Source organism: Phodopus roborovskii, unplaced genomic scaffold (genome assembly GCF_943737965.1).
Source record: "Phodopus roborovskii unplaced genomic scaffold, PHOROB, whole genome shotgun sequence".
In the NCBI taxonomy this organism is placed as follows: Eukaryota; Metazoa; Chordata; class Mammalia; order Rodentia; family Cricetidae; genus Phodopus; species Phodopus roborovskii.
This window is the reverse complement of record NW_026126424.1, coordinates 18,151,878-18,170,288: the sequence shown is the minus strand read 5'-3', so window position 1 is coordinate 18,170,288 and position 18,411 is coordinate 18,151,878. Positions and strand designations below refer to the sequence as shown.

At 34.9% G+C, this 18,411-nt stretch overlaps 1 protein-coding gene across 1 annotated transcript; it reads right to left on the bottom strand.

Moving 5' to 3' along the window:
* Positions 1 to 483: 483 nt before the first annotated feature.
* On the bottom strand, positions 484 to 10,122 carry LOC127223123 (pancreatic alpha-amylase). Its single transcript, XM_051185645.1, has 10 exons — positions 9,934 to 10,122; positions 9,400 to 9,546; positions 8,797 to 8,985; positions 7,941 to 8,171; positions 6,441 to 6,574; positions 5,654 to 5,776; positions 5,463 to 5,562; positions 3,804 to 3,922; positions 3,576 to 3,701; positions 484 to 705 (listed from the first exon to the last, which is right to left on the bottom strand). Exons 1-10 carry the CDS (start codon positions 10,099 to 10,101, stop codon positions 516 to 518), a joined length of 1,527 nt encoding a protein of 508 aa, XP_051041602.1. The 5' UTR covers positions 10,102 to 10,122; the 3' UTR covers positions 484 to 515.
* Positions 10,123 to 18,411: the final 8,289 nt, after the last annotated feature.

Below are 18,411 nucleotides of genomic sequence, written 5' to 3'. Positions count from 1 at the left end.
GAAATATTGTAAGAGTGAAAATAAATTCAGGATGACATTCAGAGTTCAGTGAATTTTAATGGTTTTCTGCTAAAACAGAGATAATTGGATATAGTTATCTAATAATTCCATGTGGGTTTTATGTCTTTTTTACTTATTCACCTTTATAGCTCATATCTTTTAATAAAAGGAAGGAAACTCTAAATATTCAGGTATATTTGTGCTGGCAACATTGCATGGCAGGTTACAAGACAAACCCAATGACTTAAGTGTGATCACCACAGGACATAGGATAACAGAAAGAGGAAAAGGCACAACAAAGAGCTGTCCTTGCACATGCTACATACATGCCATAGTGCTCTCTCTCTTTCACACACACACACACACACACACACACACACACACACATGCATTCACATACATACACACACATCAGACATAAATATATAATTGTAAAGAAAAGTCAAAAACAATAAGGTACACAGGAACAAGAAGCACACTCAATTGATGCTCTCTATATTTATTTAATTTGAGTCTTACAGTTTTGATTCAGCATGAATTGCAATAAATGGGTCTTCAGCAGAGTTACTAATAGAAAAGTGAGCTTTGCCATCACTGCCAACATTGACTTTAATTCCAGTGCAATTGCCATCAATCTTGTCTCCAGAAATGACATCACAGTATGTGCCAGCAGGAAGACCAGTCTGTAAAGTTGCTGACAAAGCCCTGAAAAAAAGTATTTAATTTAACTTAACTTAATTAAGTTAAGTGTAATAAGATCTATTGTCTGTAAAATAATTAAATTCCTCAACTATGTACTATAAAACACCAATAAGTCAGAAATTTAGTGAGAAAATCAAAACACCATGTCCAGACCTGGATAAGCTAGATAATTCTCTGTACCAAAGACATCTTTTTAAATGCTTGCTAAGTAAACAGTTTGTGATGACTGTTACTACACAATGAAAGACAGGAAATATAGTGAAGCTCACTGACAAAGCCATCCCATGAGTACTGTAGTGCTTTCATGTCTGTCCTCTGCTGGACTTTAACTATGAATTTAAAAAATGTTAATAGTGCTATCTCTTCAAAGATACTGGATTATATGATGCCACAAGCAAGTTTGTTTAGAATTAAGCATACGTTAACATTTCTAAATAGCTTATAGTGGAAAACTCAGTATAAAAAGCAATTCTGTTATTGGTAGAACTAATACCTCAGTCAATGATAAGAGAAAAGCCCAGAGATCTACAAGGATGAACCCAACTAACAATCTAAGCATTAATGGACAGGCTACCTTTAATGCTCTTTATGATAATGAGATTGAGAACTACTTTACATGCCACCCTAGAGCCTTCATCTGATGGAAGTACAAGTAGACACCTACAGCTGATAAAGGAACAAATAGCCTAAAATAATACCTACATAATGATAGTTTTGATGAATTTATGACAATTCTAGAGTCACAAAACATTCATTGACTATATTCATAAGGACAGAATGAACAAAACAAAATTATTTCACAATCATCTTATAGACCAAATAAGTTGATTTCTTTCTATTTGAATATCCATTTACATTTAGACATAATGTAATTGTGTGTCACTTATTGTAAATTAAAATGATAATTTACATAAATATTTTATGTAAAATGTCATGTTTATTGTATTAAAAGTCAACATTTGTCATCACTGATTATTTTGTATAAAATTTCAAAAATGTCATTATATTTAAAATGCTTATTTCATGGGGATGTATATTAATTATTGTATAATTTTCATTCTGACATTCCTTCAACATAGAGAATTCCTATTTTTAAATAATCTCATTACTATGCTAGAAAATGGCTCAGCCATTAGGAATTAAGTCTAACAGCCACTCCAAAAATTATTCTTGCTTTAAAATATAACTTGTATAACTTTAATAACATATAAAAGAATATAATACCATGAACACTATAAAATATTTTTAAATTATCTTTATATTTATAATCTTCAAAAATAGTTTAAATAAGAATAAGATTTTTCATATACTAAAGATAAATACTGCTTCACTACCAGAGAACCCATAGACTACCCAGACCTTCTAACTAACACCCACGTTCCACATAGAGGGATACTCCCTCAGCCTAGAAACATGGGCAGGGCCTAGGCCCTGTTCCAAATGATATGTCAGATTTTGAAGGAAGGCCTCACCCTCCTTGGGGAGCAAAAAAGGGGGTGGGTTGGGTTGTGGGTACAGGGGAGGAGGGGTGAGAGAAGAAATTGGGACTGACATGTAAAACAAGTTTGTTTCAAATTTAAATTAAAAAGGAAAAAATATTTTTTTCTCAATAAGGAATTCATGATATAAAGAACATAATAACTTTTATGTCTTTTGTTAAAATATAATCATCTTCATTTTACGATTGCTGTTAATGTGTAAAATCAGAACTTTTAACATTAGTAATTAATATAGCAAAAATAAAAAAAAAAAGCAATTCTGTTGCTCCCAAACAACTAGCCATATGCTCTTTTCAACAACAAAAAGTATGTATTATTGTGGTCATTTGAAAGAAAATGTCCCCCAAAAGGAGTGGTACTATTAAAAGGTGTAGCGTTTTTGGACTGGTATGGTCTTCTTGAAGGAAATGTGTCACAGTAGAGGCAGGCTTTGTGGTCTCATAAATACTTAAGGCACACCAGTGAGAAAACCTACTTCCTGTTGCCTGAGAGTCAAGATGTAGGACTCTCAATTACTTCTCCAGCACCATGTCTGTCTGCATGCCACCATTTTACACCATGATGATAATGATGATAAACCTCTTAAAAAAATAAGCCACCACAATTAAATATTTTTCTTCTATAAGAGTTGCCATGGACATGGTGTCTCTCCACAACATTAGAAACCAAAACTAAGACATCTATTTACTTTACATATTTAGGATTTGCCAATAAAATATAATTTATGCTAAAATACTCTCAGTCAAATTGCAAGCTGACTTTGGATTTGGACAGTTCACCTGCTTCCAATGATACTCTTTGAGCTACGTATCTACAGATGAGAAATACACTAAAGGAGACTCAGAGAAACATATAGGAAGCAAAAGTACGGTGACAAAAGTTTAAAAACCAGCTGAGAAATTTCCTGTAGAAATCCACAGGCTGGGTGCAAGTGGAAATTATTTTAAAAGACCACAAATAAAAAAAAAATGAAAAACGCACATCAGTAAGTTGTATAAAAAACAATAAGTGATATTCAGAACAACTGGGGAAAGTACTCCAGTGCTAACACTATATACATTGTTTAAATGATTTTAAGACTTTTCTTTACTCTTTATGTGATGTGTAAAAGTGTCAAATGAGCATACACCTATCAATATATGCCACTGTTATTTTCAGAATGGGGTAAAAGATTGCAATAATAAAATTTTTCCTAAAAGAACAGAATATTAAACAAAGCATCATTTTGCCTTCTGTACATACAGCATTCATTTTGTATCTTAAATCCATTAGCAAAAATACTTTTCACATAAGAAAAATGTAAATGAATAGGAAAAAAAGAAGGATCTAAGAAAATAATAGTATGCTGCCCTACTTTAATTGATATTGACTTACCAGTCATCATTGTTAAAGACAATAAATCCTCTGTTTCCTCTGCCAAAAGCTACTTGGTTGCTGCCATTATCCCACCAGTTTGAGAAAGGTTGACCATTGGCTACATTTCTGAAGGCAACCATGTTCCTAAAAGGATAATATCATATGAAATGCTGGTACCCTTAAACTTCAGCCATTTAAAAGTTACCCAACTTTCTTATGAGACAAGATCTGCAGGGGAATTCCAACCTTATTTGACGCCATCGATGTTCACAGACCCAGTCATTGCCACAAGTGGTGTCTGGATTAATTGTCACTTCTTTTGTTACTCCATTGTTATTAGGTGGTCCAATCCAGTCATTCACATCCTTTATTATCGAAAGAGTGAGACCATTTAAATGCCGGTATATACCTGTTTCTTTCCACTATACAAAACCAAACCCATACTCATTCTGCTAATGCTGTCTTGGGGTTGTCCAAATTTAATCTAAGTCTTTATTGTTTAAAAAAAAAAAAAAAAACTTCAGTGAGTCCCTAACATCTGTGAAAATTTGGGTTCTCTACAATGATATCTAAAACACCAGAAACAAATTTTTGGTTTTTGTTTGTTTTTTTGTTTGTTGTTTCTGTTTGGTTTCATTTGGTTTGGTTTGGTTTTTTTTTTTTTTTTTTTTGAAACAGGGTTTCTCTGTATTGCTTCAGAGGTTGTCCTGGAACTCGCTCTGTAGACCAGGCTGGCCACAAACTCACAGAGATCCACCTGCCTCTGTCTCCTGTGTGCTGAGATTAATGGTGTGAGGTAAAATTGCCCAGCCCGAAACAATTTTTAAACCTCTCATTTTCTGTTCAATATCACTAAGAGCTCTTCAATGTAACTGAAAAAAGAAAATTAGAATGAGGAATACTGCCATAAAAGAACAAGCTCCAGTAACAACATGAAAAATCGTCATCAATATATGTTACATAAATGTGCATTTTATCCATAAAATAGAGAATTCTTATCTACTATAACAATTAAAGAACGTGTAAAAATGTCTTTAATACAACAACTTCTAAGTTAATATTACTTGATTTCTTACTACTTGCTGGTAAAATGAGCTCATAAAATATCCCGACTTTTCTATCCAAATTTAATGAAGTATACATGCACATTTTATAATGGCTGAACTTTAAATGTATTTATGAAACCAGAAAAAAAGTCATTCTGAACATGAAAGCCTTTCAAGAATAGAATCAATTCCAATAAAAACTTGAAGGGCTTTCAGCTTGAAAGAAAAATAAAAAAAATAACATTTGTCAGACTTACAGAGAAAATATTTCAAATTTACATTTGGTGGTTCTCTGTGATTCTGCTTATTCAACTAAAATAGAAAACTTAAAGCATCCTTTCATATTTCTATTGTTCTTACTTATTAATTCAATTTTGAAATCATTTATGCATACACCTAAGAAATTCACAGATATTGTTTTAAATCTTAGCTTTCACTGACTTGTGAACAAATCAGTTTTCTGTGATGCTTATGTTTCTACCTATTATATTTTCAGGAATACCTTCATTCTGCTGCCTTCTCATTTCATAGCAAATAAATTAAAGCATTTTAATATGGTGTTATTGATTGCACCAAGGATGAAAGAATTTGAAATTCTCTTCAGTGTTATCAGGCATGATCCAACATCAATTCTGTGAATCAGAGCTTTATCAGTCATACCAGTTTTCATTGTCTATCCCAATTGTACTTAAACTATTTCTTTTTTATTATAAGCTACTTATACAATGTCCTACTTTACAAAAATGTTGCAAGTAATTACTTAATAATAAGTATAATATGCTATTACTTCATGTGAAATTGAAACAGAACCTCTTCCTTTTCTAGACTAAAATATGCTTTGAAGAACTTGAAGACTTACTTTTCCATTCTGGAAGTTTCTTGCCCAACGGTAACTTGACATCACTCGTGTGAATCCATAAGGATGAGCCAACATAAATCCAACTGCCATTTTATACATTCTGCAAGTTTCAAAAGGTTATTCAAGCAGAAGTCTATAATATAATGCTGCCGATAAAGGCAGGCTAACAAGAGCAACAAAGGTTCTCTCACCTAGCATCCCAGAATGTCAGGATGGATGCTCCCCCAGCTCCATGCCCTCGCTGATTATCATGGTTGTCCACAAACACAAGGGCTCTGTCAGTAGGCACAAAACCCCAGCCTTCTCCCCAGTTCCTGCATTTAAAAAAGCACATTATTATTATTTCACAGTGCTTAGAGAACTTTGCATAGGTATCCTCAGTTATCTAAATAAATGACAATTCCATATTAAATCTCTCTTATAGGTACATATATAGTATCATTTCATGTGATAATATATGTGAGAACATTATCTGCATTAAAGTCTTACAATAAAATATTTTTGGTTTTAAATTTTTTCTTTAGAATTTTATTGTACTACAATTTTATGGACTTCAGAAGTGAATCATCCAAGTTATATAACATAGAATGTAAATCTAAATTAATAACTTTCTAATAGAAACTTTCAAAATTTCTAATTAATCCATTGCTATAACATAAGTAAGTTATATGTTGTAGACAGTCATGAATAAAGATACACTTATAATAGCAATCAAACCTATAGGACCACATTCTTGAAATCTAATAGACAAATCACAAAGAGACAAAAATCATTAAGTGATACATTGGATTTCCAGAGATGCCTAGTGATTGACATTCCAAATAGGAAAGATGATTAACTTTAGTTTAGGGAAAAATAAGACAAACAAATAATCAAAAAAAAGTCACAATTATATAAACCTGAATGGCTGAAGATATAAATTACTGATGCCTAATGTCAACAGATCTATGATAGATCAAAAAAAATGTGTATATTTACTTTAAATAAGACATCTTCTCTCCATTCCACTTGCGGATAACTGTGCCTAGTTTTGCTCCATACTTGAATTCTGTCACACGACCATTTCCAAAGTACTCACTACTTTTAATGGCCTCACCACCCAAATCAATGACCTAGGAGAGATATTGGGTCAGTTGTAAATTTTAAGATATATTTAAAGCACATTATTTAAATATAATAGCATTTAGAAACCCTTCCAATATTTTTGTTATTTGACATGTTCTTAATGTTTCTCTGTATAGCCAGATGCTGACTTTTCCAAAACCTGTATGTCACATATTGAAAAGACTCAAATTACACTCTAATTTCTTATCCTCTAAGATAGATAACAGAGGGGAAAATTCCTTAGTCCACACTGATAAAACACTTGAAGAAAGGTCATTATCAATATCAGAAGTGCTTATAAAACATTAAAATGTCCAAAGAAAACAGAGATACAAACACATTATCTTTACTATATTATTATGGTACAGAAAGTTACATCACTTTGCCTTAAATACCTACAACACTCATAACATGAGACAAAACTCAAACTCAGAAATATGTGCTATAATCAACAAGCATAATTTATCTGTCTTATATAATAATATCTGAGAGTTTAGAGCATAAATTAGTGACGTTTTCACTATCTTGGAACCTGTAAATAACAAAGTGTGCTATCTCTGAGTGAGTGTAATACTATTATGGAATAGCAGAATGCTACATTCTATAAGTAATGAGTTACAAAACTAGATTATATATTGAATGCTTTATAAAATCTGCTTTCTGTTCTTTGGTTTGCAAAATGATATCCAAATGCAGTCAATGAAGCCTCATTCCTATAAAAGAACTTCCTCAGGGAAGCACAGACCAATTATCTATTGTCTACCAACCAGTCACTCCTGAAAATATTCATAGATTTAAAAGTTATAACTAGGAAGACATACACACACACACACACACACACACACACAACAATAACAACAACAACAACCATTAGGGTAAGAAGAGGCCATCTTTTTAAAGAACAGTGTATATGGCATTATAGAAGCGTTTAGAAGTAGAAAAAAACAAGGCAGGAATGAGAAATGTTGGAACTAAACTATAATCTCAAGGGTCTGCTCAGGTCTGCACCAGGTCTTCTGTGTATATATTATGGCTTGCAGTTTAATATTTGTGTGGGATTCCCTAATGTGCAAATGAGTAGGTTTCTGGTTCATGGCTATTTTCTTCTCTTTGATACTCTTGTTAACATCAATGTCATAATTTTGGTTTTATGTTATTGCACTTTATTTTGTGATTTTTCATACTTAGAAACATGTTTGCTAATGAGAGAGAGAAAGGGAGTAGATTCGGAAGGAAGGGGAGGTGGGAAGACATGAGAAGAGTGGAAAGAGAGGAAACCATAATCAGAATATATTATGTTAGAAAAGAATTTACTTTCAATAAAAGTCAAAGATTATAGTCTCAAAAATAAAAAGAACATGTATATTGTTTTACCTCTTGAAAAATAAAAGGTCTGCTTCCTTGAGAGAACCATTTTGTATTTAGGTTATGCAGTTTGTCCAAAACTGCCTTTATGTCTCCAGGCCACATGTGCTTAGCAGCATCAAGTCTGAACCCTGCTACACCAATGTCGATGAGATGGTTCATATAGTCAGCCACTTTGGTACGAACATAATCTTTCTCAAGTGCAAGGTCCAGCAGGCCAGACAGACGACAATTTCTGACCTATTAGATAAAAAAGGATTGATCTACTAAAAGTCATGTCTGGGCTAGGAAAATTTTCATCATTCAGTCATTCACCCATTTAGAAATGGGTAGTTTTGTATTTCCCTTACTTAGGACATGGGAAGAATTTATGTTTTAATTTGAACATGGACTTCAAAATATTTTCTGTTGTAGGTATAGAAAATATCAGAGATAAAGTTGGTATGAATTTTAGATGGTTAATTCTCCCCCCCCCCCGCTTTTTATCTGTCTCTGCCTCTCTCTCCACTCTATCTCTCTGACCTCCTGTATCTGCTTCTTCTCACTCTCTGTTTTTTTCTTTCTTTTTTACTTCTACTTGATTTTTACTTCTAATTATATTCCATACTATAATTTTATATAATTGATTAACCATGCTTTTAAGATTTTCACACAAACTCACTAGAAAGCCTAGCTATATTTTGTCATTGATTTTGGTGTATCCTTACAAAACAATGAAAAGTAAATACAGAACATTTTTCCATTTCTATTTTTCAAGCATTCTATCTTAATAAACACTTCCCTATATTATGGTTATCCATAAATCCCTTGTGCATTCCTAGATGCCTAGTTGCTAATTTAGTCTGATCAATATTTCTCTCATTACCTGATTAGCATCATTGTAGTTAGAAATTTCTCCATCACATTTACCATCATTAAAATCCCAACGAGAGTATGGAACTGATGGGAATTCCCTGTTATTAGCATTGTAGTAACTTCCACAGGTACTGCTTGTTCCTGCACCACCACCTGCTCCACACATGTGATTAATAACAGCGTCCACATAAATACGAACCTGAAGAAGGAAAGTGGATATTTCAGCCAGACTCAGAAATCTAAAGTTTTAATGGCAAGCTCATTACATGCTAACAAATCTCCAAAACTTGAAAATCTATTTAAATCTTATTAATTCTTATTTTTACATAATCGATGTGCAGGGGTTCTCAAAATGTGACTATAGGGCAGTAGGGCATTTTGAGAGTGAAAATAAAATTAATTTTTATGATTTTATTATATTTTCATTTTTTATAATTAAAGTATATCACTTCCCCCCTTCCCTTGCATCCCTCCTTTCAACACACCCAAATTATGAAATTTTCTGCACAAATGAAAATGCCAAAGAATAAAGAAGAAAAATATTTTCATCCATAAGAATTTTCAATCTGTAAAATTCTATGTAAGATTTTAAAGAAGACATAACATCACTTACACCAACATTGTTGCACCTTGTCACCATGTCTCTGAATTCATCTTCATTTCCAGACCTTGTGCATATTTTGTAGCTAATTGGTTGGTATCTTTCCCACCAAGGCCTTGATGGATTATAAACCACAATATTTTCATTGGGTGGAGATACCTGCAAATAGAATTGTCATAATTAATTTTGAACAACAGCCTGCTAAGTTCTTACAACTTTTAAGAAGTTAAGTTTCCTATAAACCTATCAATGACCTGATATTATTTCTCAATTAGTGAACATGCAGTTCTGTCCCTTCACGACCATCTGAAAACAGGGACAGGACATTGCAATGCTCCTGCTGGGGTCCTAAACCAATATATATATATATATATATAAATATATATATATATATATATATATATATGTCATCATCACCAAACATATTCCTTACTCGAGAAATTCATGAGAGGTGGAACTGTGCTCCAAACACATTGTTCTGATTAGAATGCTGTTTTATATATTAACACAGTAAACTCCCCCATTTAAATTGTGATTAAGTCTTACCTGCACCCCTCCAAATCCCTTAGGAGCTAAGTATCGCTCACATTCCTTGGCAATATCAACCCAGCGCCACTCAAACAGGTGGACAATAGCAGTCCGCCCGTATTGAGTTTGTGGGTCATATTGAGCCCAACAGAACCCAAGGAGAGAAACAAGCAGAAAGAACTTCATTTTGCTTTGAAGTTGTCAGTGTTCTTTCTAGCTCATATTTATATTCTGCAAAAGGTACATTTCACAAAGTCAACATTTATGAATAAATATTTACAGAATAAGTTTTCATTCATAATCTATAAGATTTGTGGTGAGGATGTGAACAGGTGAAGGTCCTTCAGAAATTCTCATGGGAGAAAACATTGAAAGTCATTTCAGGACATGTGTTATTCGATTAGTATAGATCTTACTTCTGATGTACTCCACTAAATCAAGCAACATATAATTGACACAATTAGATCTATAATTATGTTTGCAAATATTTTTATTATTTCCATTCTAAATTGAAACATAATAATATGTTGAGCTCTTTTTTTGTTTGTTTCATCTACTCTAATGTTAATTATTTAAATGCTTTTTTAATTTGCAGAAACTTCCAAACAGGAGGATGAAAAAGATGAATATTTTGAGTGTGACCATACTGTGCTACATATCAAGTCCTTGTATGCAAATAAATAAAAAAATACATTATGAAATTCCTTTTGGATTTGAGAAATATGCATCTTCTCTAGTGCTGATTGCATATGAAGCACATAAAAAGTCTCTAGCTTTTTGCCCTTAGGCAAACATCTTTATACCGGCTATAATACAAACTAAAAATTTTAAATTCTTCATCATTTTCAATACTAGTAAAAATCTGTGACAGAACAGGGCACTACAGATGGGAATAAACTTTCCCATCCCTTAACAAGTATGTGAGTGTCCTAATTTTTCATTTCTTCCAAGTGCATAAGACCCTATTTAACAGCAATCCATATGGCATTTGGCTAATCTACAAATTTCTCTAAGTGGAGAAAAATGAATGTACCTATAACTTTAATAATGAGTTATGAATTTCAGATGAACATTGTAATTAGTAAAATTGTGACAAAAATTAAGACAGGGTATACTATAACTTCAATATTGTCACCTGTCAGGGAATGTCTCACTAAATACCTGACTTTGGCTCTGAGTTGAAAGAGCAAAACCAGAAAATGCTTTAATGGGAGATAAAGCAGTCAGCATAGATTAAGGATCAAAGAAAAAAAAAACATTTAGATTACCAGAGGAACATCAGTGACAACAACAGAAATTTCAGAACTAGTCTCAAAACTGGAAGATGAAATCAGATGAGATTAAGCCAGATCACAGCTTATTAGAATGAGAGTCATTGAGTCTGTAAGAGGAAGAGACAATACTACAATTAACATAATAAAGTCTATATAAATGTCTGTAGATGAGAAATCATATTTTGACTATTGGCTAAGCTCTTGATGTGAGTAATGTTCTTATTTTTTAATAAATATGCCCCAGGTCAGAAATGCAGTAATACTCTCAATTATATTGTTCTGGTAACTTGAATACATGAAGAAACTATAGACCAGCAAAACTAACTCAGTCACATAGGCTTATGTAGTGTAAGATGTGGCAACACCTGAGGCTATCTATATCTAATTAAAATAAGTCTTCTCCATTTTACCATGTTTTTTCTGTGAATACTAAATTTCTGCTTTCCAATATGGTAGGCAACAGCAAGATTTAACTTGCTTGTAGTGATAACTTGAAGAGAAATGACCTGTTAGTGCAAAATAAACTCTGGTTTCAGCCTTAGTATAGAAATGCTATCTTAGAACCTGGTTCACAATGACAATAGAGTACCTGACTAAGAGGCTAAGACTATTGAGCAATAGTGTAAAGATAGAGATGGAGATCTCCCAAGATCAAAGTCTTGCAGAAGGTGATTATGATACTATAGAAAGGCAATCTCTATATGATGACTAATCCCTGGCTTTATACAGTGCAGCAGCTTTGTATACTTGGTACAGAATTCGAGAAGTAGGAAATAAAATTGAATCATTTACTAAAGTTTTACAGGGATCAAAGGAAGCCTTCATGGTTTTCTTACAGAGATTGAGTCAGGGAAGGAATAGATAACAGAGAGAGAAAGAGAGATAGAGACATAGAGATAGAGAGAGAGAGAGCATAAAAGAGAGCCATTACAGGTTTGAAGAGAAAACTGACTCTACAGAAATGTCCAGAGACCTACATAACTGACTCCAACTAACAGTTTGAGCAAAAGTGGAAAGGCTATCATAAATGTCCTTCCCTGATAATTAGATTGATGACTAACTAATCCAACATCAAAAAGCCCTCATCTAATAGCTGATGGAAGGAGAAGACACCCACAACTAAACGCTGAGCTGAGCTGGAATCCAGATGCAGAGAAGGAGGACAAGACCATGCTACAGAAACCCACAGAAACAGCTGGCCTGAACAAGGAGGAGCAAATGGGTCCCCAGAATGATACCTGGGAAGCCAGTATAGGACTGACTCAGACTCCTTGAACATGGCTCTCAGTTAGAAGGCCTGAACAGTCTAAGGGACTTCTGACAGTGGAACCAGGATGTATCCTTGGTGCACAAAAGGATTTTGGGAGCACATTCCCCATGGAGGGATACTCCTGTAACCTAGAGGCATGGGGAATGGCCTAGTCCCTACTCCAAATGACTTGACAGATTTTGTTGACCCCTCCTGTAAGGCATCACTCTCCCTTTGGAGTGGGGGAGATGGGATTGGAGGATGGTCAGGGGGCATAGGAGGCAGTATGAGAGAAGGAGGGAAAGAGAGAGGGAGGGGAAGAGAGGGAGGGATGGAGTGAGGGAGAGAGACCTAGAAAAGAGCAAAAAAATTGAAAAAAAAATAGCATGAGCAGAAAATAGGATACCAGATTTAGAAGCTAGGCAAATAATAATTCAAACTCTGTCTTTTAAAAATGTTAATACTCAATGCAAAAGAATCATAATGCCTTTAAATGCAAGGTCAGAACCTTTGGAGGAAGGGATCTCAAATATAATAAATATTGAAGCTCATGACCATAATGATGCATAGATAGAAATCAAACTTTCAAATGTTTTAAATGTGGCAAACAAAATAACTTTAAAAGGGATTGTAAATAGTAAGTTCCAAGAAAAAATGGTTTTTCTAAGTGTAATCTTAACATTTCACCCCTTCCTTCTGAATTATATAGAAAAATGTGGCAAAAGCAGGCGGCATTGAACTAATGAATATAAATCAATAAGAGACATTTAAGGCAATTCTTTTACACTTGGAAACTCCTTGAGGGGCCTCTCACAGGACACTATACCAAATCCAGCTCAGTCGTTTTCTGTTACCATGGAAACTCCTTCCTAAAGGAATTAAAAAACATATGCCTATTGTAAGAAACCAGAGTGCTCTGGATTATAAAAGAGTTATAAAAGAGAGAACAAAAAATACAGGAGAAACAATAAAAAATAAATATTAGATTAGGAACCTCTCCACAGTTTGGTTTGTGAGGGATTGTTTTGGACTTTTAGGGAAAATAAAAACAAGCATCTTGAGGAATTTGAGAAACTTGGACATATCCAAAAAAGAAGGAAGAGCTACCTAGAAAAAAATACCAAAAATAATTATTTGACTTAAAGTGATCTCTGAAGTCTTCAAAAAGATGATTTAACCCAACAACAACAATTATACCAGGAATATGATCATATCACTAAGCTAAAACGCCAACTAAAGATCATAATTGGACTACAAACTTCTCAAACAATTTTGAGGCACTTAGTTGAGATGATTGCCACTGTGAAAGAAAGTGAACTCACCTCAGGTGCTGAAAATATGCTGCCCAAATTGGACAAACAGGACACCAAAAAGAGTGACTGCAAACTTTGCCAAGACAAGGCAGGAGAGTCCTTCAGAAAATCCAGTATCACAGGCAGGTATGTTAGGCCTATAGGCTAAAGACAGACGACACAACATTGTAGAAGAACCTTGGGTGACTGTCCATGCTGTTCTTGTCATTTTTCACAATTTTGGAAATTGCTTGCTAATACTTCCTATTTATTCAGTTAATATTACCTTCTTGGGTCTCTGATGGAGATATTTGTAATTTTTTCTTGTTTACCAGATTTAGAAAAGACTTTACCTAAAGAAATGTAAAGTGTATAAAGTTGACAGACATAAAAATATAATTTTGGATAATAAGGACAATAATAATAGAAAATGAATTAGGTAAAAGATAATGGACTCACAAAGATAGGATAGATAATGGAGTATTTCCACTGAATTCATAAAATGCAAATAGGCTGGACATTGTTGATATATTTACTGCCTGTGTATGTTGTATATAGTTATGGTACTTACTGTATGTAGATTTTCTTATATTAGTTATAGCATTCTTTTTTGTAATAGACAAAATAGGAATTGTGGTGATATATTGTTTGTGATCTAATAAACCCATTGAAGATCAGAATGTAAAGCTAGCCACAGCCATAGAAGTTGAGCAATAGGGGTGCACACATTTAATCCCAGGAATCAGGAGACAGAGGCTAAGGCATATCTGTAAATTCAAGGCCTCCTAAGGCTACATGACAGTGAATCATTCTAAAAAAAGAAACATAGTTCATGCTTTTAATCTGAGCACTAGAGAGGCATATGAGATAGAACCAGGGATTCAGTATTCAGTGTCAGGGCAATTAGTCTCCAGGAATGCTGAGGATAGTATCTCCCCAGCCTTGATAGAGGTAAAAGTTCTCTTGTGGCTTGGCTGCTTTGTTTCTCTGATCTTACCCTTGAACTTCAATATCTCTCTCTGGGTTTTTCTTATTCATGCTACATGACTACATTATTGTCCTTAAAGGTAGTTTTAGGTTTGTTCCCCACCCTTCTATTTTGTAAAATCACATAATTCCTTCCTATGCCTAATACTTGTAAGGTTGCATATTGGATACATGTAGCTTTTTATGTTATTTTCTTTCAAAACTAAGACTGTGTTGCCTATCAAAAGAAACATTGTACTTTTGTATTCTATTATGATTATTAAGATTATGGGGACTTGGAAATTGAAAATAAAATACTTTTGCCTCATGAAAAAGCCATGAGATAATGGGGTCACAGGCAAAATAATTCCTCAAACACTGTTATCTGGTGGCCTTCTCGTGAAACAGTACAACAAGGAAGCAGCCAAGAGTTTAAACAAATGTGCTTCTGATGAAAAATATTCCTGTTTGTAAGCTGAAATGTTTAGGTGGAGCCTTGCTGGAAGAACTAAGAGTTGAAGGCAGGTTTTGAGGTTTAAATCGCTTTCCCTTCTTTTTATGCCTATTGGCTGTAATGGGACCAGCAGCTGACAGCACTTGTTGCCATGCATTGCTCATAAGGAAAGATACAATTCTACTTTTTGGTGCTCTTTTTCTACTCAAAATTTACATTTTGTAATTCACCCTGCACAATTTTCACCTTTTCATTTTAAGTCTTCAGTAAAGCTACCATTAGTATTCACATGGGAGAGACTATATTAACCTGCATTGTAATTTCCTATATCATAAGATTTAATCACATCTCTTTAGCTTCAGGCAGAATCACTGGATAAAAGAAAAAGAAGTCATTTCTTCAGCAAAATATCACTTTCTACTAACAAAGACCCTGAAAACCACCTCTAAATTGATCTTGTCAACACTTGAAAGTCACCTCTGAAAGTAACTTATCTATTGTTATGAAGTAGAAAATGTAAATTATATCCCCAAGGGTTGTTATCATGCTCAAATAAGTAACTGCAAACAATACCGTTATCCAAATCCATGGTTACATGGAATATCAGTGTATGTAGTTGTCATAATATTATTATCACTATATGGTTATCTTCACTATTTGTCCAAGTGATACTGTTATAAACTCATGCTCTGTTCCCACTTTCAGTGTAAACATGCTAATATTCTGTCACTACAGTCTATACTTTCCAATGCCAAAATATTCTGAGTTTCACAGAATTACTTTGTGTATTACCAGAGAACACTGGAAGGACAGCCAGTGTTCTTAACCATTGAGCCATCTCTCCAGCCCTGAAAAAAAATGTGTAGCCCAGGCTGTCCTCAAACCTGAGATCCTTCTGCCTCTGCCTCCTGCAGCAAATCCTACCGATGTGCACCACCACAGGAGAACAAAGGGGCATAAAGATCTCCTATGTGCCTATGTATACACTGATTCCTGTCTTTTTCTCCCTTCTTTCCTTATGTCCTTCCTTGTTCCTTTCTTTCTTCTCTGTCTTCTCTAAAACGCCACTCTCAATTTAGGAATCTCAAGTACAGCCAATTTGGTTTTGACAGAAAAAACACTTCCCTGCCTAATCAAATAATTTTGAACTGTTCTTTTAAAAAGAAATATCTAGTGTCTTTGTAAGATATATGGGTATATGCCCAATAGTAGTTGGCCTTGAGGTAGATAAATAACCAATTTTTGGAGGAAAGACCAAATTGATTTCTATGCTCCCTATTCAAGTTTACACTCCCAAAGAGTGTTCTCCTTGATCCACATCTTCACCAGCGTGAACTGTCACTTTTATTATTGATCCTAGTCATTCTAACAAGTGCAAGGTAGAATCTCCATCCCCCTGTGAATCCAGAATATTCTTGGAGCTCTGATACACACACACCCACACACATCAAAAGCCTGCCCTCCCCCTACCCTGTGCCCTACCCTGCCCACTGTCCCATAGCTCTGATTGAGCACTGGGACATAGCGTGGAACCAACAAACCTGCCACCTTCAGAGAACTTCCTGGAGCTGCTGTGAGCACACTAGACCTGCCTATCCACATGGGACCACCAGTAATCCCCACCTGCCTGGTTTCTGACCACCACCACCAGTCCTCTACTGGAGTTCCTGGCCCCTCCCTCCCAGAGATCTGCCTATCCCATCAGGGCCACTCTGAGTTCCTGCTGGATCCTTGACTTCCATAGCTTGCCAGCCTCTGCTAGAGAAACCTCATCTGGAGAGTGCCAGGCCCCAGCTAGATATGCCTATCAGAGCACAGAACATCCTGAATGATAGCCAATGGTATATTTGACTCCTATCAAAGGTCTTCTGCTGGAGCCTAAACTTTGACCCCCATCTCACAGCCCCTGCCTAAAGAAAGACCTCCTAGAGAGCTTGGGCCACCCAGAGCTACAGACAGCAAAACTCTGACTGACTAAACCCCATCTGGGGAGTAACATAGAGGGAGAGACCCCACCTGCACCTACTGGAAAAAGCAATGAGAAGATGGCAATACAAGAAAACACCAAACAATATAAAGACAAACATAACACCACCAGAATATAGGGACTCTACACCAACTAGACCTGAACACCCCAAAGCAGATGAAGCAGAAGAGAATGACATAAAAATTATTGTCATAAAAATGAGAGAGGCCCACAATGATGATGTGAGAAAATCCCTTAAAGAAATGGAAGAAAAAATAAACAAAAAAACCTGGAAGAAATGAACATATTTCTTAAAGAAAGTACAGAAAGCAAAGAAAAAACAATTAAACAGGTGAAAGAAACAATTCAAGACTTGAAAACTGAAATAGAAATAATAAAGAAAACACAAACCAAAGGAATGCTTAAAATAGAAAAACTGGGCAAATGATCAGGAACAACAGAAGCAAGCATTACCAACAGAATTCAAGACATGGAAGAGAGAATCTCAGGCACGGAAGATAAACTAGAGGAAATAGAGCTATTGATCAAAGAAAATCGTAAATCCAACAAATCCTTAACACAAAACATCCAGGTGGGACACCCTGAAAAGGCCAACCCTAAGAATAATAGGCTAGAGGTATTGCGGTTTAATAAGGATCAGGAAAAAATAAATAGGCTGAACAAATGTTTATTCAGGGACAAACAACTTAAAACCTAGACAGATGAACACCTGCAGGTTCCACCATATACTCTCCTCTCCGCATCCCACCAACAAGAGAGCATTCCCCGACTCCACCTCAGACCTAGCTTCACCAGTCACTTCTGCCCTGGCTCCACCACCAATGGGCATGGTCAGTGCCACAGAAGTAGAAAAGGTGAATATTCCACTACATAGAGGTAGGTAAAGAAGCCTAGCTCAAAGGTGCAGAAAACATATTCAACAAAATCATTGAGGAAAACTTTCCAAATCTGAAGAAGGACATGCCCATGAAAGTACAAGAAGCATACTGAACCCCAAATAGGCTGGAGCAAAGAAAAAAGACCCCTCGACATATAATAATCAAAACACCTAGCATACAGAATAAAGAAAGAATATTAAGAGAAGTGAAGGAAAAAGAACAGGTAACATATAAAGTCAGACCTATCAAAATTACACCTGACATCTTCATGGAAAATCTCAAGGCCAGAGGTCCTGGATAGATGTTCTACAAGTACTAAGAGTCCATGGATGCCAGCCCAGGCTATTATACCCAGCAAAACTCTCAATCACTATAGATGGAGAAAAGAAGATATTT

Coding starts and splice junctions, on each gene's coding strand:
- LOC127223123 (XM_051185645.1), bottom strand. CDS start 10,101: ATGAAGTTCTTTCTGCTTGTTTCTCTCCTTGGGTTCTGTTGGGCTCAA. Junction 9,547..9,933: donor AGGGATTTGGAGGGGTGCAG/GTAAGACTTAAT, acceptor TTCTATTTGCAG/GTATCTCCACCCAATGAAAA. Junction 5,563..5,653: donor CTGACATTCTGGGATGCTAG/GTGAGAGAACCT, acceptor TGAAACTTGCAG/AATGTATAAAATGGCAGTTG.